The following is a 27,499-nucleotide window of genomic DNA, read 5'->3' as shown; positions in this document are numbered from 1 at the left end:
GGCTACTCTGATTCATTGTACTGAGATTGTAAGAGGATGTCATGAGACGTTAAACATTTTATGGACATAAGTAGTCAACTACTACAAATAAAATACATGTTTTGAACTGCCATCATAAAAAGGTAAACCCGAGATTTAAAAAAAAAAATCTTTACGGCATTATACAGTGAGTTGACAACCTATCATCCAGTATTAGACAAAACAACTGAAATTAGTTCTGGCAGATTTGGGGCTAGCAGTTAAAAATAAAAATAGCAAATGTAAAAGCATGAAAACTGTATTGCCATTATGCTTAAAGACAATAATAAATCTTTAAAGATGCCAATGATTGCTTTGGATACTACAAATGACTGCTGCCAATCAACTCTAAAATATGTAATGCATGGTATTATAAGTATCCTAACTCAAGGCAAACTCCACAGCACCACAAGTAATATTGTTTGCCATAAAAAAATGTCTTCATTAGGCAACAATAAGAATTGACATCTCCATTTTTTAGCAGTTGTGGAACTGTTGGCAGAAACATGCTTTTATTTTTTTTTACATTATATCTCTAATTTTACAGAAAACTTCTTTGAAACCAATTACTCTGCTCATGGATCTTGAAAGGAAGGTCTTAAACAAACATGTCCTGAGGCAAACCTGGGAGGCAGTATTACTTTGCACAAACAACTGCAATTGCTTTTTCCCTAAAAATATATTTTATATATACATATGCTCGTGTGCACACACTATAGAGACAGGGAGGAACTACGAGTTTTCTGATGACAACTGTTTTAGGCAGTGAAACCTGAAGATATTCAAAAGAATTCTCACCTCTAGCTGGCTGTGATCTTGATTTTCAAAGGCTACATTGCACAACATTTATTAGTGTGATGTTCTTGGAGTGCTTAAACACTATTTATATTTGCACATGCTTTAGTTAAATTCGCTTTTACCTTGTGAGCCTCAAAGCCACAACTCTATACAAATTAATTCTTGTCACTACTACTTCCTTGTTTCCAGTACTTTAAGGAATTCATTACTTGGACTTTGGTATTCTTTCTTCTTTCCTTTTCACTTAATTCCTGTACTGACTCTGCAAAGCTTTGTAATCTGACAATAACAACAAGAAAACACTGGTGGCTGATCCTATCTTTTGCTAGGCCACGTTCAGCTTGCTCAGTTGAGGCTTTTTAATCTCTCCTCAACTAAAATCATGCACATGTTTTTCGTTACACTTTGTTCTCGGTAATTCCCTGTTTGAAGATGGCAGGTAAAATATTAAATTGGGAAGTAACATCTAGCCACGTTATCCGATGGTTTGGCAGTGGCTGACCTCGTATGCCACATGAATGAAATTCCCCTCACTGCAGTCCTGACATATTGTGTTGCCTGTGGATGAGGCAAAAACAGGCAGGGCAGTGAAAAAAAAACAACAACAGAGAGGCGAAGGTAAAGCATAACTAGCTAACATCAGACAGGGTAGTGTGAAAAACTGTTATAGCAGGCCTGGAAAAGGAGCATTAGGGAGGCTCAAGAGCCTAAATCATCCTGGAAGTGCTGTGAAAGGAGTTTGCTGCAGCCCCTCAGCCTGCCAGGGATTCGGGGAGGGAAAAGGGACGGAGGGGAAGGGTGGTGCGATCCATTTGCTTGTCCCTTGCAGGATTCGCAGTTCGGGGATTGTTTGGTGTGTGTGTGTTTGTATGTGAATTTCACCCTATATATAACTTGGAATCTTATTAGATAACAACTCGGTGACACTGAAAATCCAGTATTTCTCAGAATGCTATTTTTGAAGCTGAAACACACAACATATTTTGATCTCCAAAGAAGTACAATAAAGATCCCCCCTTCAAAATAAAATGAGAAGTCAAAAAAAAAAAAAACCAAACCAAAAAAACTAAACAACCACCCCGAATGCACATGTAATAATTTCCAGGCGGGCTTCCTGTGATTGTATCCAATTATTTAAATTTCGGACTGTCTCTTTAATTTGAGGAGCGGGGAGAGAGGCGACAGATGGCAGACAGAATTGACTTATGTCCTCTATTCTTCTGCAGAAGAAGGGGGAGCGCAGAAAGTTTGATCGAGGCAGAAGCTACAGTATGCAGGCCTGGCTATAACTATCTAATAGGTCTTTTGACCGATCGGTTCGGAATATTTAGGTTTTTTCTCCCCCAGACAGGCTTTGTAACAAACCCACAGTCCTGGAGGTTGCCATGGGTGACGAGAGCGCTGACATCTAGTCCCAACTACAAATAAGCACATGACAAATGGGCCCAGAGCCCTCCGACAGCCCTGAACCTTGGTGACCCCCTAAAATACCCAGACTCCCCATGCCCACGCCCTCCCCCCCCCCAAAAAGAAAGGCATTACCGAGTATATTTTTGAAAACCGAAAGCTTCCACTTAATTGGAAACACTGCCATGTAACCGAAACGCTTAGGACAGCATGTACAAGTAAAAATAAATCACGCAGCATTGTTATTTAATGCGCTGTGACATCATTTCCTGAAATTAAACAGAGATGACACAGATTCAGACAGTCCCTGCTAAGGTTCAGTTCAAACAATTCACAGATGTTTTCCTCCAGCCAGCAGAAAACAATGCGGGGCTTAAAGCACTCCTCTCCCTCTCCCCCTCTTCCCTCTCTCCCTCTCCCCAGCCTTTTCGCTGGTACAAGGAGGTATGGCAGTTTTATAATACATGCTCCCGCAAAAATATTCTTTTTTTAATTTAATTACTCAGGCTGTTGTACTAAATAGATGGATCATTGTGTCACAAAAGCATCAATTTTTCAGAAGAAATAACAGATGTCTATGTAACAATGATTAGATTAACCACTCCCAGACAAAGCTAGCTTTTGAGGCCCACACACCCCATGACCCCGGGTTCCCTCTTCTGTAGGGGGTGGATGTAGAAATGTCAGATCTAATCTCAGATTCCATTTTTAAAACAAACAAAGCCCCACCCCCACCCCATTTCAGCTCTTCTCTTTTAAGATTGTGGCGTTTAAAAGGTATACGAACATTTGGTCTGTTACTAAATCTTTGGGACTGATTTCATGGCCAAGGACTAGGAGTGCTCAGAGGATGAAAACTTTCAGCCTGGTCATTTTGAGAAAGATCTCCAGTTTTATTCTATCCAGGCTGGTGATGCCGTAGCGCAGGCAGGCAGGGCAGGAGGGGATGCCAGTGACATCAGGTAGGGCTACATTACCACCAGCACTAACAACAAATGCTAATGGCAGCTGCCAGCTCTTCTGGTAAGTGACCAGTGCAACTTTGGGGTACAAAGATGCACAGCTCCATCACCTTGAGTACCATGGTACCAAAGGTCATGGGAGTTGAATGTTCAGATACTGATTTTTCTTTAGCACTCAGGTGAAATAATTTAACCTCTCCTCCCAAAGTTTACCCAGCTGAAAAATGGGCACAAGATTATTTTGCAGGACGTATTTCCAGCTGGGAGGTGTTTGTACAGTCTGAGAGGCATGTCCTACACCAGTAGGCAATTTATTACCTGGCTGCAAACTCAGCACATAGTCAGCCCTCACTAAAAAACAGACCTGAAATAAAACTGTACCTTAGGCTCCTCCAACTCTCTGACTACATGGTGCGCTGAAGCGGAAATGGCAGCCATGCGAACCCACATGCAGGTCATTTTACAGGAGAGTCAGAGGACATCGTCCATCTCCTCAATGTACCCTCAATGGAGTGTATAGCATGCTACAGTGCGGTCCAACACAAGCACTAAAATTCACCAGTATGCCTTCACATTCTTGTATTTTCTTGAGTGTCCTAGCCTTCATGCCACCATTTTAACTGGATAAAGGTCTGTTGTATTTTCAGTTCTGTTTCTGTTTTTTAAAGTACAGCAAAAACAACAACGTGAAGAATGCTTCTCCTAGACCAGTACTCTGAGAAAAGCTGTTCCTCTACTGTTTGATAAGATGAAAGAAAGTAAGATATTCAGTGTGGAATGCAATAGGCAGCTATGTTTCTAACCCTTCCTTAGGTATTATTGCTAAAATAAGGATGTGGGAGGAGATATTTATGAAAGTGGAATGGCTTCAACTGCTTTGAGAGCTTGCTCCAAGATTGGCTTTGCTTGACAACATTTATGTCTACAGTCAACTCTAATGAATAGATAAAATAGCTGCCCCGCATAAAGGGCTTGCTGAGCCATTCATTAAAATATGAGAGAAATACATTATATTATCAGATACACCCACATAAATACAGAAAAAAATAAATCTGTTTCAGTAAGACTATTCACATTATCCAATCTGGCCACCTGGATACTGCAAGTTAAGAAACTAATTCAGGTGAGTACAAAAGCCGTGGCTGGTTCCAGCTGAACTTATTCTATCCTAAAAATGAAACAGATGAAACCAAAATCTACTCTACAAGAGACTGTGTAAAGAGCAAGATTTTAAGCCAGAAGATTGTGGAAATCAGGCTAAAATGACACTGTTCAAACAAATGTTATGAGACAGAACTTCAGCTAGCAAAAGAAGGCGGGGGGGGGGGAGGGGGCGGAAGCAGTTCAACTCCACTGACTTCAGGGGAGACATCCCCAATACCATCAGCTGGGAATCTGGCACTGTCATAAGAAAGGTTTAGTTTGCATGCTACTATTGGTATATCTGGTACTTTTAGTTAAGATATAGATCTTCTTACAGACTGCACAAAAGAAACAACCAAACCAGAATTTCAACAAAGGGCATCACTCCAGGTAAATAAGTGTCAAAGAATAAACATGTCTCTGTTCTATCAGCTCTGTAAAAGAAGGGCGAAAAACGTTGAATGTAGCAGAAGTGTAGTCCTTGATACACTATGCTGCAAAAAAGGATGAACTACCAGAGGTACAAGTCCATAGAACGGTATAATTACTTCCTTTATAACTTTGCTCTCTTCTGATTACGTACGTACATTTTAAAGGTCCTCCATCCTTCAAAAGGGCATGGGAGGAGGGGGGCTGGCTCTATGTAGTTGCTGGTAAGAAATCCTAATCTCAACATTGGTGTAAGCTAGAGGTGTCTATACATTTGAGCACTTCCTGTTTTCACTTCGTGATCAAATATGTTCTTTGCAGGGCAAATAGGGGAGCACTTGAGGGAGGAAAGCAGAGATGTCTGAGAGGCTAATTGAGTATACTAAGGACTTCTTGGCATAGAGGAAAAGGAGTCTTCCAAAGCTATGAATAAACTCTCTGCTTGGGTCAGATTTCTTGCTGTTTCTTTTCTTTAACCACCTTTGAACTCAAATAAAAACAGCCTTAATGTCAGGTTTACCTTTCTGATGTCGTAATCTTTATGTACTATTGAAAAGCTTATACTACTAGACTAGGATTTCCTCTACTTTCTTAAACACTGGATATTATCCAGAAAAAGCATACACATTTCCAACCAATTCATCCTCAGCCCTTTCATCTTCCGGTACTGCTGTAATTCCAAATATAAGACAGAGCTCAGTAAGCGAAGGAGAACATGACAGAAGTTCCTACTCCTTGCATTTGATTTCCAACAATAAAAACATGCGTGTGTATCCTATTTCAAATATAATTAAGGTTACTGCAAAGTGGAAGCTCTGATAGGGGTTAGAAATTGTTTTGAAAGACACAGCCTGTCAGATACATTCATTCTACATCAGAGTTCAAGTGTCTGTCTCTTCAAGAAAGTCACTTAGGCAATTCAGTTTTTAAAATTGGCTACCTTAGGAGTTTGCAAACGGGTTGAATAAAGGAAAAAAAAAAACACAACATGTTATTTAAAATCATAAGTTAATACAATTAGTCAGAACTGAGTTACTCTCTTTGAATTTGACAATCTAAAGGAATTTCAAGTTTAATCCACGCCATAAGAGATGGACTGCCACTGCCTTTCCTTCCAGGGAAACCAGAGGTTAATGATTTTTGTCATATTGAGACTAACAGCTAACAATTGCTACAGTTGGCCTTTAGTGTTTTATTTGTCCTTTTGAGGTATTCAGAATAGGTGACAATGGCTTGCAGTTGAGAACATATGTAGAGAGACCCCTGTGGCTTATGGAAAAGTTGCTCCATGCTGGTTGGGTGTTTGAAAAAAAAATACAACCAGAGCTCTTTTATGTTCCTCTCCTTAATGAATGCATGAATGTCAAAATGTACCAATGGCCCATTCAGGGGGCAAAGCCTAAGCAGCTCCTTCTTTAAGAACACATCCTGAGATGTAAAATACATTTGCTTAACAAATTAAAATAATGAGATAATTCAATTAGTTTCTTTAAAAAAAAAAAAAGAGAGAGAAAGAAAAAAGGGTACATCAAGGGATTATTGTAATACAAGAACAGGTCATACAGCACAAAGGAGGAACAAACCAATTTGAAATAAGGTTAGAGTAGTAATGAAGGAATGTACATTGAATCATGGACTGCCATTGTAAAGATATTTACTTGAAACGATAAAATTGTGCATCACAGATTCCCCTGTTCTGGCTCAGCCAGCATTGCACTTTGAATGGACAAGCTAATTTGAGGAAAAGTGCAAGATCTTTAAAAGAAAGGAGTTTTCTTCCTTCCCTGCATGTGTTTATGGCAAGAATCTTTCTGAATTTACATTGCACTGGTCAGGGGTCTCCATTATCAGTTTGCAGGTCTGAGAATTACAGCACAGTAAATCTTTCAACACCTGCAAACTCATTAAAGCTTGAACGGTAAAAGGTTTGGGGCTTTTTTGTGTTCATTTAATTTGATTTTTGCGAGGCCATCCTCACCAGTGATGGCAAATTTCCTCAATTCATACAGGATGGAGAGCATCAGGAGAGAGAGGATGGAAACAAGGAAAAGGGATTTCAAAAAGCCGTGAGGACTTTCCTCAAGAGAAGTGAGAGGCAGTTGATTGTTTAATAAGCATGTGTCGAATACTTTCAAGAAGCGCCTGAGAAAAGCAGGCAGGGAGAAAAAAAAAACCAAGATATCACAAATTTCATAAGAGGAAATGGAGCTAACACGGAGACATGTACAAAACCAACTGGTTTATTTGTGGCCCTGCTTTTTGCTGTCTGCCTGTACTACTCCTCTAAAGATACCCTACAGCTAAATGAAAAACCCTCCACTCACACTCACTCGACTTCCAAATTAAAAACATTTTACAGGTTAGTAAATCTCCAGCTGAGGTGATGTAGCAAAGAACAGCTGTGAAGTAATTTTGATAATGATGAGAATAATAAGCACATGGCAAGGTTCAGGGCTTTGCTGTTGCAGCTTCAGTGCTCCTGAATAGATAAAAGTGATTAAATACTCCTGATTATCCCTGACCAATATGTAATGGATTTACAGCCCTTTCAATTAGTCAGTATTTGCTTAGGACTCATTATTTTGTCTTTGGTTAAGTAATCAGCCCAGAGACTCATGTTCTGTCTAATTCCTCTGAGCCAAGTGGGTACAGGGCACCTGACCTTTGAAATGGCCATAGCTGGGAGGCAGGAATAACCACTACTCCAGCAGAGACACTGGCTATTCCAGCTAATCCTGACCCCACAGGCCAGATCAATGCACCTTAGTTTGCTACTAATGTCCTTACATCAAAATGATGGTTTAGAAATGTGGATCTATCGCTCCCCCCTTTAGCTGTGCTGCTAGCAGCGCAGTTCGATAGTCCCTATCATAAATAAATCGGGTACTTTGTCCTGAAATCATTACACTGTAACCAACATCAGCTACCATGGAAATTTATAAAACTTTGGTAGAAGAAGTGGTAGTTAATAACAGTTAGCATTTTAAGCCTTATCAAGTGAGAAACAATTTTACAGTGAGAGGAAGAGGAAAATCAATTGATAATTTTACCAGTTTCCATTATTTCCCACATGAAGTAAACTACAAAGTGTGTTACTAGGTTTTCTGTGGAACCGTGTTTTGACGCCTAAGTGAAGCCATAATACTCAACAGAACACCAACACATAAAACCAATTGCAAGCAGGAGGATAAAGATAGCCCGTGGAAAGAATTGCTTTTTTGCATATTTAATCTCTCTCCCCCAAATACGAATATGGCTAGCTTTTAACATAATGGACTTGAAGAGAAACTAAAAAGGTGCTTTTTCTGACAGTTATGCAGCTGGAGAATTAGGGAACCTCTAAGCTTTCTACATGTTTCACAAAAGGTAACATACAAGTTTGCAAGGTGCTGCTTGTGCAATCCCACAGCATATGTCAGCACACACAGGCTGGGGCTCTGTCTTCCGTCACTTACATATGAAGTTTGTTTAAACAGAGGCCAGCCATAAAGAATCCAGAAAGCAGAGCTTTATATAAGTTAAACCAAGAACCCCCCATTTTTGTCCTTAGGAACATTTTGAATGGTTCAAAGCAAAAAATTGTTACTTTATATGTGGGTGTTGTTCTAGGCTAAGGCTTTGTATTCTCTCTCTCTTGGCATGTATATGTGTATATATATATATATATGTGTATATATATATATAGGTTTCTTTTAGATTTGTCATGATTCCAAGAGCCAAGAAAAAAAAAATCTAGAAGACAAAAAAAAAAGCAACAATAATTGAGCCCTAATAATTGTCCAAAAATTATGGGGACAATTGATTTCTAATAACAATAGAATAAACCTCATTAGGCACATGAATAGAAATCTATTTTGGTTTTGGGCACCACTTACTGTGAGATGCTGGAAAAGCCACGCTCTCATGATATTTGTTGCTACTTTGGGGAAAATGCCTCTTTTCTTCTGACGCTTTTTGTCCTTGTCTGGGTCATCATCATCCCCTGTACCAGGTGAGGCTACACTGTTGTCTAAACCATCTCCTACAACAAAGAGAAGAACAGGAAGGAGGAGACATTTAATGAACAAAGTATAGAAACCAAAAAGTATCATAAATTACCAAGGCACTACCACAGTTTTATTTTGATTTGCTAGATCAGGCACATACAGTTTCTCATTATATATGAGTGCTGATACAAATATGTAAAAATTAGAAACCACGTCTCCTCAAATACTAATTTTGCTTCTCACACATGCATATATCATTAATTCAATTATAATTGTGTGCTTGACATAGTGCAATAGCTCTTTGTCAATTACAGGATTCAATGTGGGAAAACCTGCCACAAGAAAACCCATTCACTATAAATGCATCCCTACAACCATTCTCAATACGTACTATAAGTAATCAAGTTAAATGTTCTGTAGTCTATATATTCGAGGCCCTCTGCAAGGTGGCAGTAACCGTGTCACTGTTCAGTGCACATAACACACTGTCAGATGAGCCCCTCCCCGCAACCATCACCTCCCGACACATACATACGCACGCACAAACACGTACACCTAGTATGACCCTGCATACAGCATTTGCATGACATGAAAACTTCTACATCTCTGCATCAGTGATTATTATCATTAAAAAAAAAAGATGCACATCAAGGTAGAGCTCTCACTTAATCAGAACTTTCCATCAACATCTTTCTCTTCTGTGCTTTTCCCTGGCATTAATTGTGCATTAGCAAAAATCATTTACTTTTAACAGTCATAGTTATTTTTTCTTGCCCTCCAGCAAAAATGCCTTGAAAGCCTGCCTGGAGGGCATCTAAATTATGTATCTGAAAAACTCTTCTGGCAAGGCATTGCAGGACCCCTACTTTCTTAAAATTCATACGAGCACGTCTTCCTGTTTTTGGGAAGGCATCAATCAAGAGCAGCAATATATGCCATATTCCTACATTAATATTTGAACTAATAACTTTAAAAAAAGGAAAGAAACAAGATCCGACTTGTGGCATAATCAAATGCAAAATAAATGAAGAATACTGGGACAGCACTGAGACTTTATAGATTGCTGTGTTTTCCTTACACATCATTAGCCCGGAGCCACACGAAAGAGGAAAACAGAGAAGTGGAGAGTTTATGCTCCCTGCTGGTGTTTAAGAAGCCGAGGTCCTGGAAGGACATCTGGGAATTGTGCTGAGACGGTGGTTTTTGTAATTTAAGAATAGACATTCATTAGCAGTAAATGCCATAAATCCCATGCTAAGTAAAAACCTTGTCCAAGAAAGCCTAAAACAATAAACTCTGTGCTCAATGTAGCCTGAGCTAGACGCTCCATAGCTTCCTGAGGAATGCTATAGATTCACGAGCTAATTCCTATAGCCTTGTCTAGCTCTGTAGTGCTGCTAAACGAAATACGTTGCTGCTACATACAGTCCATTTGCTTCAAAACTTGCATTTCAGCTCCATCTTCCCTCCCATGCCAGATCACCCTTCTTCTACTGCCTCCCCTCTGCAAAACCAACCCTTTTGGACCAGAGAGACGAAAAAGCCACAGCAAAGAGCTGGCAGATTAATTTTATTGACATTTCCATTTTCACTGCAATGTGATACCCTCCATCACATGGAAGAGATGACCCTCACTATTTACAGACTGACAGGCCACTTCATTACAACCACCCTGCCCCAAGGCAGAGCAGCTCCTTTCCATCTGCCCAAACACCAGAGCAAGACCCCGAAGTCACTGGTCTCTCTCTCTTGCTTCTTTTTTTTTTTTTTTTTTTTTTTTTTTGGTTTGTTTCTGTTAATGATAGAGAAAGGAGAGTCAAATCACAGCAAGCTAATCAAAGAGCTTACGGAAGCCCTATACACTGTAAGCAACTGTTCACTTTTGCAAGAGGTTGGTTATTTAGAAAGCGCTCCTTTCCGTTGCTCCCTCCCCCCCACATATTCTACCCTACCCCTCTCTCTCTCACACACACGCGCGCACACACACACACACTTTCCACTATGCCAAGGAACTGCTGCAAGGCAAATTCTCACAAACACTAATGGCTTCTGACTGCTCCTTGGCAACCCCAGCATTTTAACCTGGGTGGATATGCTCTCCAAAATACAGACACTGGAGCTATCTCATCAGCTGTTCATGTGACACAGATGGAGAGTGGCTATTAGGAGCCAGGCAATGGGCCTTGGGGATCTGAGGTGCTGTACTGTAGCCTCAGGCAATTTTGAAAAGCAGTACCCGGAGATGGGGGGAAAAAAAATCCCTACTGAAAGTGCAAGTTTGAAGTCAGTCAGTCTGTTTGTCTATCTGTCGTGCGGATAAAGATATCTTTGTCTCTTTATGTAAAAGCTATGTGTGTATGCACAGGATGCATGGAGCTATAAAACTTCCGTTCTGCACCATCCTTTCGCGCCGCAGAAGCACCAGTTCACTCTCTGTATGGACAAATCCCTGTTTGTCTGCATATACATACTATCCTGTTTGTGAGCATCCTCAGCAGGAGTCACCTACTTGCTACATCAGGGTTTAGACCTTTTAGAGAGGTTGTTAATATCCCAGTTTTAAAAAGCTAATAGCAGCCCAGGAGAGGAAAGTTCAGCTGAATCTCCCGTTGCCTTCCCACCTTAAGCAGCCATCAAAATGGTAAGAACCAGTGCTTCCCTAGTCTGTTCCATACTCTCATGAGAGGAAATTCAAATATCATACCTCCAAATGACCTCAGAAGATGAATACAGCAAGATTTGTTGCTCCTGGTGAACTACAGGCCCAATCCTGCTAAGCTCTACTGTCATATTTTTAATAGGACTACAACTGCTCACATTATTGGATATTGTTCAGTGGCCAGAAATCATAGAAGTAGCCCATAACTGACTTTTCCAGGATGGAATGATTTACTTCTGGGGTATGGAAGCCTGATCCTAGTTTGCTATATCCAAATAAACATGAGTTATTTTAAATGAAGAGAAAGAAATTATCAAAAGTGAAATAAAACGGTCAGGAAAGTCACTCTATGGCAGACTGGATTAACTATGTTTTTAACTGCTCTATGAAGGAGTATAATTTTAAAGTTAAACCATCATTACAAGTGATTCTGCTTATGTGAACTGTTCATATCCTGATTTGGATAGTCATTTGTAAGAAGAGTAGAGTCAAGTCCTAACCTGTATGGAAATTGCAATTACATAAGCACAGTGATCCCAATTTTTAAGTGGGGAAATTAAGTCTACATTTTGGCCCACTGACTCTCTTTCACACAGCAGAAAAAAAAAAAAAAAACAAAAAACTTTCTCCTGCTTTGCACAATGTTCACTCGTTTATTTCTGTGCAAAGAATACAAGCGATTGCAAAACCCTATCACTGTTCTAGGAAAGTGGAGAATTCTTAAGTGGCACTCTCTTTGTGGAGGTGTCAATGACTACGCAGGATTCAAGCCAGTAGAGAATTAGGCATATTACCCAGCTTGTTTAAGATTATATCAATGCTATGTAATAGTCTCAATAACCCCTATAAAAGATGGAGAGAGTTTAAAGAAACTTTGCAAAGTGACCCACACAGGGTTCCTTAGAGATCTTCTCTTCCAGGGGAAGGGTTTGAGGAGGAGGCTGAAGATGCAAGTCGTCTTTATGCAGCGGGAAGTTAGGCTTCTACTAGCTCTGTGTGCAGACACTCTTAGCATGTGCTGAGGGTTTCTTCCTACAAGATACATTATTTTGCACTGAAAGCAAAGGAGGCTACCTTTATTTAAAAAATACTGAATAAGTAGTTAGGGCTGGGTTTCCATTGCACCATAATTTTAAATTTAACTTGCTACAAACTGATTTCTTTGGACAGACTAACTTGCTGACCCCAGCGTCTATACAGCTAAGGATTCTTCAGGAAACAGAGTCCAGTCCTACAGAAGGCCTCTCCAACCTTGCTGAATCAATGACAGTCCTCCACGCTATTAGTATTATCTCAACCCTAGTCCCCATTTGTGTTCCTCACAGAGTAAAGACCCAGCTGAAGTAAGTGCTGTTTAGAAGTTGCTCATCTAGTCTTTTTACCATTTGTGAACAGGATGAATAACAGATTCCCAATCTACACAAAATCATAACTAAAAAGGATAACCCAGTCAGGCCAAAGCAGAGAAGTCTGGTAACAGCCCAAATTCAAACTCTAGAAATAGTTTCTATTACCATCATAACAAGCAGAGCAGTAAGAAAAGTGATTTCTGGAAAAATACATTTCAAGACCCAGTGTTTGGGTTTCTTCACCATCAGAGGTCCCTTACAGCTTTATGGTTTGTCATGCTGAAGGAAAAGAGAGAAGAGCAGGGGTAACTAAGGCAGAGGGAAGACAAGACACATCACCATTTTTCTAAAAATCAGGCAAGCAATATGAGAACCAAACTAAAGGATTCTGAAAAGGAAAGATGCGGTGCACTGTACTGATCTTAAGTAAACTATTCTACACTCTTTCAGTCCAATATTTTGATGGAGTAGAATATGTAGATATAAATGCAAAACAAAGAGGAAAATCTGCATGCCACTTATATTCACAATTTGCAATTATTTTTTTTGTACTTATAATGTGTCCATCTGGACACATAAGTATTGTAAACCATTATTAATAAGGATGTTCAGCTTAGTAATATGATCCACATTACCACCAGAGAAAAATCTTAGAAATCTGGTTAATTGCCACTGCCAAAAAGCTAGAAAGAGAAGTGTTTGATTATGTTTTGAAGATAAGATAGTCTGTGCTACGGGGAGGACTAATAGAGAGGGAAGGTCAGCTCCAAAATCAAAGACCCTTCAGGAGAACTCCTTATCTCCATTCCACCCTGTTAAAATTGTCAAGCTTTTAGCCTTACAGCTTCAGCAGATCACAGCACTTTGAATGAAGCGATGGCTGTGGGGTTGGTTTTTGTTTTTTTGTCCTTCTTTTAATGATCGCTGTTCATAGAAGTTGACTTAAGTATTGCTTCTGTGGGATGAGAAGACTATCTACTGCATCTTACTGTCTAGGGAAAATGAATTAGGATAGGTTATGGGTGGCAAACCTGGGATTTCAGAAACCACAAACAGTTCAAGTGGTCACCCCAGCTTGGAGCTGTGCCATTGTCAGCAGTGCTCTGCCAGTGCTGGTTTTGCTGAATTACTTGACTGCAGGAAGAGAGGAGCCATCAGAAGCTGTTTAGACCTGACACAGGCACCCTAGGTTGACTTGCATGCTCAGCCACCACTTTCCCTGTCCTGGAGTGTGGTTTCCTCAAATGAGCTGCTGTAATCAGCCCCCTGCATTCCCTCCCCTTGTGTATCTCTGAGACACCAGACATATCTCATGGTGCTACATCGTATGTTTCAGTGAGCATCTTGTAGAGATGGAAAGGTTGGATACTGGTGCACTAAAAGGAACAGGAAGACTTCAGACATACAGCCCTACCATCTCTCTTTCTACAGAAGATGTTATCCTTTTGCCTTTCTAGCAGCAGGGAGGACATAGCAATTCCACCAGGCTGATACTGTAAAGATGATACGTACAAATTTCACACAATCCAAGCATTAATAATTATCGTAAATTAAAACAGGAAGAAAAGGAAGAGAACTTAAGCCACTGTCAGACCTCACCTACAAAGCTATTCTACTCAATCTAATCACATTTTAGCATAGTTTGTCAGTTAGGAGCAAGTCCCTATTGCCATCTGGCAATATGTGCTAGAGGCTTGAAGAGTTGCATGGTATCTGGTATCTAAAGTGTATTTACAACAAGAGACAGAATAAAAACTGTTCCTTTTCCATTTCTGAATAGGCACCTTCTATAATCACTAATTCATCTTATTTTCAAAAGGCATTTGCAAATATTTTATTATTTACTTGAAGGTAGAAATGACATTCCAGCTATGTTATTGTTATAGCTATGCATGCTATAAAATCAGTGATTCAAATCTTTCAAAATTATTTGCAGAACTGTAATGTTTCACATTTCCCCTATTATTATTTTCCTGTCCAAAAATAAGAAAAAAAGACTGGGTTTTTTGTGCCCTTAATTGTCTGTGCTTAAAGCTTGTGTTTATTTGTGAAGCAAATCAGGAATTCTTAGAGATTATATTCAAAAGCCAACAACATTTTTCTAGCTTTTTAAAGAGCAAACTAATAAACAGCAGTTTAAGCTCTTTTATACAGCAAGGAGGTTCGCGGTTTGTTCATTATAATCCAGCATTTTTTCACATCAGGTGAAAAAAAGTGTTCCAATGCAGACAAGGGGAATAGTAAAGCAACCTGCTAATTACTGATCTCTCTTACGTTCCTGCTGTGCTAAACTGTCCAGACATGTTGAAGTGAAATTTTTCTGCGATTTTCAAGTGACTAGTTCATGGCCCACTGCCGTGGAGTGCAGGAGAAGGGATGAAATGCTTTAGTTTACATGCAACATTTACTAACTGTGTGGGTTTTCCGACATTAAAGAGGGGACAGTGACCCATGCCACCTTTTTCACACTCAAAAGAGCACTGAAAAAACAGTCTTCATAGGCTTACCTCAGGCTTCCCTGGCCCTTAACACCCTCCCCCCAGGGTAGGAGCAGAAAGAGAAAAAAGAAGGGATTTTATGCTCCTTTCTCTTCAACTTTTCAGGCGGTATAAGCAGCATTTAGCAAATTCAGCCTCCAAATGGCTCCAAATGCTCTGAGCTGCAGGGGCTCATCCTTTGTTAGCCTCCCTCTATTTACACAGGATTTACGCAGGCTCTCCACTGAAGAGACCACATGTTTCTGACAGAAAGCACTTCCATTCACACTGCATCAGGCAACAGGATTGTAACCACTGCAGCTTCACGCTGACCTGAGATTAGGGATTTCAGCAACATTGAGATGGTAACAATCTGCTAACTAACGAAAATTATCCATGGAGAACTCTGCTGCTTACTCCAGTTAAAACTACCGTGGCCAGATAGATTAGGTTACTTAAAAGGACAATTAAGAACTAGCTACTGTCAAGAATATGCGTGTCCATCTACAAATAACATACATACACAGAAAAATATCAGCAGAAAAAAAAAAATCAGACTGCAGCTTGGATTAAAACAATTTCACCCACTGGCTGAAGACATAAAGTGTAAAAACAGACAGATGGACACATATGTAAATGTGGCTGCATTTGTTTCTCTGGAGCTGGCAAGTTAGTAATAACAGTATAGTTTAATAATTTATTTTCCATGGTATTTTCACACTGGTTAACTGGGCAGCAGCAACATCCATGTGGAACTTCAAGAGCAGAATAACTCCTTCTATCTAATTGCTACTGGGGCAAACACACTGAACCAAGCAGCCTCTCTTGGCTCTACCTACAAAGACTCAGTCCTGGAACCCGATATCAGTCTGGGGATTTTTAAAATTTAGGGTTTTTTTTCCTAAACTCAGTTTGGCCAGTCAGGATTTCTGCACTGACATTTTTTCCAAATTTAGTATTTGTGTCAGGGTTTTTCAAAATGGATTGCACACACACAAGCACAACAAACGTTGCTGGTTGGAGCTTGTGTTTTTTTGCTCAATAGCCTTTCATGGGGCAAAAGAAAACTAGGTGGGAACACAGGGCCAAAAAGGACCACACAGATCCAGTTTTTGATGAGTTTTATTTTGTCATCTTAATGTGGCGAATTATTTTGCTTCTGCAGCAAAGAACAAAACCATTTACTTTTGTAATAGTAACTCATACATGCACTCGGATAAGCATGTAAAAAGTACACGGTATATTCTAAAGTTCTCCATAGTATATCATAATAAAGTTCTTCTGGGCACTCAATGATTCATTTTTAGTGATCTCTCAAATGCCCTTACCCACAGTTAACACTCAGATTTTATTAAGGAAGAAAGCAGGGACAAATGTCCACTTAAGTCCCAGCTCTCAAATTCAACTCTGCTTGCGCTGCAGTACCTAAAGCTAAAGCTTCTTTAATGTTCTATTCACCTCCCCTGTGTGGCATTTCTGCTAACACAGAGTTCACAATCTTTCAGCCCCAAACACAGAAGGCTGCTATCTTCAAGTCATCCAAGGAATGTGCCAGATACTATCATCTCCCCTGCAATACAAAGAACCAGAGAGAGGCAGAGACCAAAAGGAGACCGTACTGATCAGGTTACTAAAGTCCAGAAAGTCTTTCCCAGAATGCTAAATGTTAATCTTTGAACCAGCAAATGTTATAATTAAGATCCTTGTAGTTGGAGGAAATGCTAGCTCGAGCAGTCAGAGGTACAGCCATTTGAAGTTGTACTTTTTTTGCACGTTTATCCTAATCTCACACCCCTCATGCTGGCATAACCGCCATCAAGCACTTTGTTCTGTTCAAGCAAAATTATCATTAATGTCAGTGGCAGTTTTGCCTGAGTAAGGAGTGTAAGACCAGATCCTTGTCTTGTTCACACAGAATTGCAAGCACTGCACAATTCCAGAGGAGATATACTCATTAAAACTTGTGGTTTATGCTGATTTATGATGCTCTTCTGTTAAAAAGTGAAACTTTGTACCTCACTGTAGAAGTGTTCAATGCACTTGTTTCTGCAAGGTTTTAACTTCAATTTCCCCCCTCTCCACCTCAGCACAATTTGGGAAATCTACACCCAGGTTTTGGCACCTAGGCTGAAGGAAAGCATTATTAAATTAGGTTTAAGTATTTTGTCTGCTTCGGTAATTACTTTGCAGTGTGAATGTAAATAGCTGTTATTCTGTTTAACTTTTTCATCCTACTAAACGCTGCCACACAAAATGTCCTTGTGTTGCAGTCTAAATGGAGTTCTTTTTAAAATGCTTTTCTATATATTTTTAGAGAAATATTTTTAGCATTCTCATAGTAATTCTGTCAAGAATACCAGCTGCAGTGCAGACTTTGGCTACAGCTGACACAACAATAACAAGTCATTAAAGAAATCAGGAGACAAAAAAAACTTTTTTTTTCCCCGAAAGCACATCTTTTTTGAGACCATTTTCTTTTTTCAGTTCTCTATCCCCATTGGAGTAAGAGGGATAGTGTTTTTAGTTTCCTCAATCGACTGTACCAAAGTTAAAATATAGCTTTTTAATATATATTAAGTACCATTTCTTGTTTGCTATCCTGCTATTTTTGTCATCAGAATAATAGGAAGTGTGAGCAAAAATAGTCAAGTTCAATTAAAATTCTACCTGCAGTTGAAGTTAAGTAATTAAGTTCAATAGTATCTCATCAATATTTAACCTTTAACATTTTGCAGTTGTTTATAAATAGCAGAATGTGGAGAACTTGAAGTAGATGTAGATGATGGCTAACATCCTGTACTGTTCTTCTTCATTAAATCACAAATGTAGTTTCTTTAAGAATATAAATGTCTTTTTTTTTTCTGAAAAGGAAAATAGCCAGAAGAGCATCTCAATTTTCCTTACAGCTGTTACAAACTTATAAACTGTGAGACATTTTAAAGTCTTGCAGTTCCCCTTAGACAACATGCTGTCGGACACAACTTCTTGCTCATGAGACATCCCTTAAGCTGGTAGCCACTAATTCAGCAAGAGTTCATGTACTGTCCACATTAGAAACTTCTCTTTTCAGGGTTATTTAGCTTTTAAAAATCACCAGCTGAAATATTGCATACAAGCTCACATTCATAGGATTTTTCCAAAAAAAGTTAGCACTAGAAATGTAACAGACATTTGTTCCTGACAGATACTAAGTTAAAAGCTTCAGTTATTAAAAAGGACATTTGTTAGGACACAAGTCCAAAACACACATTAGTCTATTTGAAGATGTATTTTAAAAGATGGAGGATGGCTGAATGCTTAAAAAAAAAAAAAAAAAAAGTGTTTTAATAGAAAAGTATCAAAATGAACCAGAAAAGCTTTTCCAGGTGATATAATGTACACAAATGTGTATGTTACATAAAACACAAATAAAAGTACCGTCTCGATATGCATTCACAAACACCTGAGGAGCATCAGAAAAGATGCTTGCGGTGAATGCATAGTCCAGGAAAAACAAAAAAAAACAAAAAACCAAAACAAACCACAAAAAAAAAATCCCAAAACAACTCCAAACTTGGCAAGTCTTACATACCATAAGAGCTCCAACACCTATGCACAGTAGGGTGGATTAACCCGCTGGGTGCTGCAGACATATATATGCACCTCCTCCTAAAGTGTTCATTTGGCTGGCAGTCTGGAAAACGCCAGAATGTGAAGGGTTACGTGGGAACACTGACAATCTGCTCTTGTAGGTTTAAATTAAAGCCCGTACTTCAAATATAGTGTGCCAGGTATTTGGAAACATCACTAATACTGTTTATAAGCGGTCTGCTCTTTGGTGCTCACAACAGAGGGCTCGATCCAGTGATTGCTCCCACTTGGGAATCACATTCCCACTGACAACCCCGCGCTTTGGATCTGCCCCTATTTACTTTTAGGGTAACATTTTTCAAGAGTCTTTCCCTCCAAGAAGCCTTGTAAAGGTAAAATGCAAACCATCTATACCTGATCAGCTATATATATTGGATGCTTAAAAGTGGAAAGGCCTGAAACATTTTGTCTTTCAAGTTCAATAGGCAGATTAGAAGAGCAAGCATTTAAGAGCCGAAGCCCCTAGTTAGTCCCTTCTACTTTCTTAGAGCTTGGCTTCGGCCATGAGGGAAGACACAGTTAAGAATATCCAAATGCCTCAAACTGGAAGAAGCAGCAAGCATACAGACGTGAATTCTGGTCAGAAAATTTCAACTGGTAGACAAATTAAAAAAAAAAATCTTTATGATATCAGAAAGGCTTACAACCAACTTATTTTTTCCCATCTAACAGTTTTACTGGATTGTTTTCAGTAACCAGATAAAAATCATTAAATAAACAAGAAGGGAAGGCCATGGCCTTCTCTCTCCACACCCAAACTATCCCATAGGATGCTTTGGATCTGCTTTAAGTGATCAAAAGAACTGATAGAGCATTGCATAATTTCATAGGAACATGGAGAAGTATTTGACAAAAGATTCCATTAATTTGATTTAGAAAATAAGGAAGCATAAAAATAGTAAAACCACAGCACACTGGCTTGTTATAACACTGTTTGCCTAAAAGTTCACAGCACGAAACTAAAAGCACCGACCCACCTCTCTGACACCTGATGCTTTGCTTTTCTGTTCATAAGCCTGTAATTTCGTTTCAAGTCTTTCATTGTAGCAGAAAGCATTGCAAAAGACAAATATGCAGTGCCTACAAAGCCTTTACCGACTGGTTTGTGTCCCTGAACTGTTCCTAGGGAAGGACCTCACAAGTTGGGCTCCAGAGAACTTGCAATCATCTAGCTCCCCGCTTCAAAGAGGATAGGGCTGGCTGTATATAAGAACCCCAAACAAAAAAGCCTAGCAGGTTATGAGACTTCTCTTCATTCAGATGGGTAAAACTGAGTTTCCCCCTGGACAGGCTGTTCACCTAGCCAGTTAGGGAACTGACATGTATGCCATAAGATCAAATATAAGCCCCACCAATCAAGTAGCAGCCTGGGATAAATTTGCTGCATCAGCACATTTCCAGATCTTGATCACACTAGGCAGGGGAGTCATTCTTCGCAGTGATAAAGTCACTGAATGCACTTTGGAGGAGATAAAAAATTAAGAACTGGCTGACTTTGCACCATTTGAGTGAGGTATTCACCACTGACCCAGAACAACAGAATCGTCACCAGCTAGGAATCACCATAGACATGGTCATCTCTGACTCCTTCCTGCAAGGCTGTTCACAGGAATTGTTTCTCAGCTGGTTAGTGGCATCAAGCTGGAAACTACAGTGTTTAAATGCATTATGCATTAGAAGAAACTTCACACGGTCCCTCCATCTCTCTCCTTCTCTCCCTTCTCTTAAAAACTCTGTGAAATGATGCCAATGAGAGACCTTAGTAGTCAAAAAAAAAAAAAAAAGCAAATAGGATTTCAGCAATTAAGATTTGCCTCAAAGACATTAACCCCCCTTTGCAATTTTATAGTTAAGATTTTTACCTCTGTTTTACTGTATCAGCTTTTAAAACTTACCAGAGATTTATGCAGCAGCTAAGAATTGAGATGCTAATAGTGCTGGAGCATTATCTAACACAAGATATTCTATTCCCTTTTCTGTTATTGGCTCAGAAAGTGACCTTCAGCAAACTTTAGGGATAAGGATTTTCCAAAGTGCTCAAATAAGCAAGGAACACAGCTTTCAATGAAAACTGCTTTCAAAGTAATATATAATATTCCTTTTCATAGTCATTGGTGGTGGCTCTTAGATAAGTGAATATTATATATTATTACTTTTAAAGACAAACACGTCAATGCACTCCTGTGCTCATTTGGGCATTACGTATTTCAAGTCTGAGTAGGATTATTGTTTTTACTAACTCTTCTTCATCTCTAAATGTGTATCTTGAAGAGAACATGCTTTCTTTACATCCTGAAATATTGTGTTAGAAGCCAGGTTCTTGGGCATAAGTACTTGTGATCAAAATAGATGGCACAAGGACATGTTATTTCTTTCCTCCTTCAGCTAAATAACAGTATTTCCGTTGACGTTACTAGGAGCAAAAGCAAGTCTTAGTGCTGCAACTTCACTAAAAAGACACACAGTTTTTTGTATCTGTGGCTCATCAAAATCATGAGTTATGAACAGTATTATCATTCAGTCTTTATCCACCTCTTGTTCTTGTGGCATACATGGGAATTTGTTCTGGAGAGACCGAGTGAAAAACTAAGATTTCACATTTCCCGTTTCTACCTCCTATAAACTCAATGACAAAACCTTCTCTGGACCTCACTCTTCACACGCTGCTTTTCTGTCAGTGCAGATGATAAACTCGGAGTAAGCCAGTTTTCCTGGGGAGGAGAAGTGCTCAGAGGGACTGGGACCTGCCTGTGAGGATGGGCGCTCCACAGCAAGGACACTTACATGAGCACCAGCCCTGCACATCTGGATGGAGATAAGTTCTCCCTGGATTTCAGAGTGCGGGAAAGAATTATCACATGGAGTGCAGGTCTGGGGCTATTTTTCCAAAATAAGAAACACCAACGTTCATAATTAATTTACAAAGTACTAACGAGGCCCCTTTTTCAACCCCATTTATTTCTTACAAAATAGATTCATCTGGACAATGGCAAGAGAAGCTAAACCAAGGAGATGAGCAGGCCATCCTTTTCTCCTCAACCAGTGCTGCTTTCTTGTAGCCATCATGGCTTTTCCCATATGTGATAAAGGTTCAGTAAATAATGCAAGCCTGGGCCCTGGCCGTTGATGGTTCACCGATTGTATGTCCTTAACAGCACCAGCCCATCTATTAGTGTGGAATTAGTTTACAATACTACTAGTTGTACCAAAAAAATAAACTAATTGGTCCCTCAGGATAGCTAGGTGCTTTGGAAGTCTTTTTAACAAAAGGAAAAAAATTATCTCCCATAGTGATTTGCCAGCTTTCCCATACTCTATCCAGCACATTGGGACTTCTAAATTACATACTATAATTGACATCAAATATCTGTCCCATCAGTGAATATCTTTATTAGCATCAAAATCACTCACAACTAGTGTTCCTCAATGTTATTAAACAGAACTTGTTCTAGGTGTTGCCTTACTAATTAGTCAGGATGAGCCCGAGGAAGAAAATCTGGGTCATGTTAAATTAATTGGAATGAGCATGAAAATTAGCAGAGCAAACTGCATCAATTTTCTATAGAGAGCCTTTCTTCATGTTGAGAATAAAAATGGATATTATGAGGCATTAACCAAACTGCCTTCTGTGACTGCCAAGAGGTGTGTTACAGTAGCCCAAAAATATCATGCTCACAGATTTTCAGAAGTTAATGAGACATTTCCAGGAATGGTAAATACATGGTATTAAAATGGGTGTGCCTCTTATGGGAAAATGCCAAGTCATTTCATGTTTATTCAGGCATAACAAGCTCCTCAAAATGAGCATAATTTAAGAGGTGAATAGTGCAAAGAGGGCTAACATTCAACTAATTTTCCTTAAGAAAGAAAAGATTAAATTGAACAAAAAATGAATTAAGAGGTTTACAAATCAACAAGTCAACCATCAGATTGCAGCCTCTGCTCAGTATATTCTCATCAGCCCCTGCCATGAAGTTTTCAAAAAATGTCCCGAAGGCAGGGAACAAAGCGAGCAGAACTGATTACAGCCACACTCACCGCCTTGCTGTCTAAACTCTGTTTGGCTTCCTAATGAGCTCACTAAAAACCTAATTCATCTCCCATAACCCTTCTCAGCCCTCCTTGAAATTCACCATTATGGAAATTACAGATGAAACATTTACAGGCTGTGTTCAAATTACTGCTTCTTCAACAGGCAGGTCCCTGACCCTCACAATGAACACAATAGAGGTATGTCCGGCATGAAACCACTCGAGCTGCAGCCTATAGAATAAAGAGGCTCAGGAAGGTTAAGACTTTTTCTCATGGTGACAATGATTTCCGCATTAATGCTTTCAGTTCCATGAATATGGGAATTTTGTGGGTTTGACAGTATATCAAATACAAATTGTAATTCAGAAGGGGAGAAATGAGTTGTACTGATGACAAATAGCTGAAATAGGCTAATGTGAATTCCCAGCCTGTTCAGGAGGAAACTCCCTCAGTTCCTCATTACATGAAGTCAAAATGATCCTCACGGCACCTAGCCTGTAACTGGAAGATTACTGAATTGATGGATCCTTAGTTTAAAATGCAGCTGTTTTATTCTGCTTTAGTAATTAATTCTTTTTCCAATACCATATTGATTAAGCGTAGACCCTGATAAAGTTCAAACTGAGAAGAATCTCTAGTGGCTTCCTTAGTTGCTCCAGAGACTCAATGAAAACTTCCTACAATTCCACCTGCCTCCTCAGAGTGCTGATCCAATGAACAGAACAGTTTTTTTCTCATAAATTAGTTAGGCCATGTGGAGCTGTATTAGCTGATCGTTGCTTTTGTCTCTCTACTTGCTGACTTGCTTTTCACTTTTGCTGTCCTTTGTGCTGTCACACACAAAGTCGGAGTGCAGCTGCCATGCTGAACCCAAACCAAGGTAAAGAACAATTCGTACAAACTACATTTTTTTTTCCTCCACTTTATACAGCTGCAACTCCCTGAGCAGCACTGCACTCAATAAGGCCTCCTGGGATCCAACTAGCAGAGAAATCTGTGCTGAAGCATGCAGTCGTTCTGAGGGACTAAAGGGTGTTGGGGGGGGCGGGGGGGATGCGTGTGCATGTGCAGTGGGAGGGAGTAACCTGTTTTCTACAAGACTGCTCCACCTTTTGGGACCGAATATTTGCTGCCTTGTTCCTAGCAGCCAAAGATCCTTATACTACGTGGTTTTTACTTTGGGGGAAAAAAAAAAAAAAAAAAGCCAAGCCCAAACCACATACATAAAACACTACAGCCACTTGAGACAAGAAATCACCACTTCACCTATAACAAGTGGGACGTGGGTCCTTGTTGACTAACAGTCAGCCGGTGGCTGTCCATGAATGACCACAGCAAACACAGCAGCGTATTACAAGCAGCAACGATCACCAACATGATGCTGCTTTTCAGATAGTCACCTGTACCAGGAAATCCAGGCTTGTGAATCAAAAAGAGCACAATAACAGAAAGTTTCTCAGATTACTGCCAGTACAATGGATTTTCTTTTCTAGGAAAAGCAGAAATACATTGGTCTGAAAACATTCCCAGCACTTCATCATTATTATTTCTTCCCTAATCTACCTCAGCCCTTCTCTTCCTCCTTCCCTTTCCTACCACCTGGAAAAGAGAGACCTGATGCCTTCTGTGTCTGCACACTACAATTTTTAACTTGAGCCTATGTGTCTGAAGGGTAACGTGCTTATATATACTGGTTTCCAGACCACCGGTAACAAGTGGTGTACAGAAGTAAATGATCTGAGGGAGTGGCAGGCACGTCAGGTATTAGCAGTCCTTGTTCAGGTGACTTATTAGTTAACAAGACTACTTAAAGGCTAAGGATCTCATTCTAATTTCATACTCTCTGAGGCCCCTGACTTAACCTCTGCTTTCCCACCAAGGACAAAGCGAGTTGTTTCTTCATGTTTCTTGGGGAGAATCTGCCTCAGTTTTGGCCCATCTGATTTGTATCTGAAGAGCTACATAACCAGGCGGGTGCAAGGACAGCGGTGGGCAGGCTCTGCACGTGGTGGGCCAGGACAGATAATGGCATTCCCCACCTTCAGAGCATTCTTCCTTAGGGCGAAAGGTCACCCTTCACAGATGTCTCCAGCAGACACTCAGTTGTCAAAAGGTTGCATCATGCGATGCATGCAGTCACTGCTAACAATGCTCAGTTCTCATCCAGATACGTAAACACATTGCACTTCTAAATAATTTCGTTGTTAATGACAACTTGTTTTTTTCCCCTGAGTTCTATTCAGTTATCAAAAAAAAGAATGTAAGGAACACTGAGAATAAAAACAGTCCGCCCCCCCTTTGCCAATTCACGGCTTAAGTATTCTATTTTCCTTTTCTGTCAGTCTATTCAGCACAAGAAGATGCTTCTGGTTTATTCCCAAAAAAGAGAAATAAAACCACCATATCCCAAAATGTCTAACAGTAATGCATAGTTTGGAGGCAAAAAAAAAAAGCACACATTTGGTGAAACGGAAGACAGTAAGCCTTTTTTGTCAGAAAAGTTACACAGCCAGAAACAAAAAAAAAAAAAAAAAAAAAAAATCAATGAAGAAAATTCTGTTCACCTTAATATGGCCTATTCTGATTTCTTCTGTTTAAAAGTAACAAACCCTGTTAGCATGTGCACAACTGCTAAAAGGAAAATTATGTGTTCATGTATTTGTTATTAATTCACATTTGCATGGTGCAAAAAGTTTATTTCTCAAGGAGCACTTCAGAAATAATAGGTTCTAGTTGCTACAGTAGCTCAGATTTTTAATTTCCAGTGCCTCTAGATGAATAGTATAACAAAGATTCCTTCATTGTTGAGGACAGTTACTCTAAAGCAGCTTGAAGCTATCACACACAATACAAAACAAGTAATTTCATTCTAGAATGGATTCAAACAAGCTTATCAGGATTGTTATCTATTTATAAATTATATATTTAACAGTAAAGTAAGACAGACATGGCTGGAATGTTACACATGGGGAAACACGATTAGAGATATGCTAAATTACTCAACCTAATCCCAAGCAATAGAATCTTCAGGGCACTGGGAATTTCTAGAAGAATTAAGCATTATATGTTGTAAAAAGCTCAATTAAATACCCTTAGAAACCAAGGAGACATTCTTTCCGATCTGCCTGCAATATGTAGTCCTCATAAATGCAGAATGTTTGCCTCTCCAAGCGTCCCTTTTCTGCTCATTCCTTTAGCCACTGAACCTATGGAAAGTGTACTTTAAAAAAAAAACCAACCTGAAAAATCCAAAAATCTTCTTCAGTGGTTGCACGTCACATATTTCATACACTTGGCCATCTTGAATTAATAGGAGTCAATGAAGATGCACATTCTTAAAAACAGCCACAGCTTCATTGGTCTAATCTATGAACTTTAAAGACCTTCTTTTTATGAGCTTTCCTCAGGGTAGGTATTTCAGTGTTCTAAAAACAGGGTTATGGACTGTTAAGTTAAGCACATGTTCTGCATCAACATTTTAGTTTCAGCAGGTTATTTCATGCCAAGTTTGCCAGTTAGTATCATCAATCCTGAAATATGTGCTTATTTGTTTTAACAGGTGTTTTGAGAACAGTACAGGAGAAAAGCACTGTTAATATATTCATTTAGTATCTATCCTTAATTCTGAAAATCCCCTGGTCCCTCCCCCAAAACATGACAAAATTTCACCTCAGGTGTTTAAGACGCAAAGAGGTGGAGTTGAAAAGGAGAGCAAATTAGTATTTCTGTTATTTCACCAGCCCCATGATTTTTCCGCTCATTTCTATGGTGCATTATTTCTCACCTAGTAATCGCAGACCTGGTTTTACATATGGTGTGACCCACCAGTTACAGAAAACTACATTGTATTGTGCAACTGACGTTAACTGTAGAAGAGAGAGGTAAGGCTGAAGCAAGAAAACAGTATTCTTTAGATAATGAAACATAACCAGGGACTTCTGGACTCAGTCTGTTGTTCTGAAGACCATTTGTTAGCGTTTGCATCAGAGGACGTACAGGGAGAGAAAATGTGAACAATCTGAAACCAAAATTGGCTTACCCATATCAGTCGTTCCACAGAACCAAAGTAATAGTCTGCTCTTAAAAATGAATAGCAGCAAAACATAACAATAAGATTTACACGCACACATACACACTGCTGTTACATTTGTGGGTCAGTTGAGATGGTGCATCACAATTTTCACAAAATGCACATGCACAGATAACACCTGCAAGAAGTGTGTATCTCAGACTTGGTCTGCTGAGAAGTGAAGTGAATCCCCGCAGCGACGTTTGAAGGTTTAAAAGCTCAGTTTTTTGTTTCTAAATGCCTATGAAAACATTGCCTATGCTCAGAGGCCTTTTAAAACAAAACCAAAGCTTTTAAAGCTTCAAAAGCGGTCATGGGAATTTGCTCATCAGGAGGGAATCCTAAATGAAGGCCAAGATTCAGTGGATTCCCCTGGACATGACAAAAGCCATAGCCTGTCTGCAGCTCTACTGTTTCTTACAACGGGTGTGGACCGATGCAAGCAGAACCTGACAAATCTTGTCCATGCCCTACATTTTACAAAATCTACTTTTAAAAGGTTTAATCCTCCCCAGTTATGTCCTATTATTCTCTACCATA

The 27,499-nt window shown here is 39.5% G+C and overlaps 1 protein-coding gene across 5 annotated transcripts in view; it reads right to left on the bottom strand.

The window, feature by feature from the left end:
- MEIS2 (Meis homeobox 2) overlaps positions 1–27,499 on the bottom strand; it is a 173,345-nt gene that overhangs the window by 112,651 nt on the left and 33,195 nt on the right. For 3 of the 5 annotated variants that reach the window (XM_074149062.1, XM_074149065.1, XM_074149063.1), the window contains exon 8: positions 8,633–8,778. In XM_074149062.1, coding sequence (XP_074005163.1) covers positions 8,633–8,778 — 146 coding nt within the window. Of the gene's footprint in view, positions 1–8,632; positions 8,779–18,799; positions 18,902–27,499 lie in introns of all 5 variants that reach the window. The other 2 variants (XM_074149061.1, XM_074149064.1) reach the window with 1 other exon arrangement.

This window comes from Numenius arquata, chromosome 6 (assembly GCF_964106895.1).
Source record: "Numenius arquata chromosome 6, bNumArq3.hap1.1, whole genome shotgun sequence".
Classification (NCBI taxonomy): domain Eukaryota; kingdom Metazoa; phylum Chordata; class Aves; order Charadriiformes; family Scolopacidae; genus Numenius; species Numenius arquata.
The sequence above is the reverse complement of the archived record's forward strand: the minus strand, read 5'-3'. Positions and strand labels throughout refer to the sequence as shown.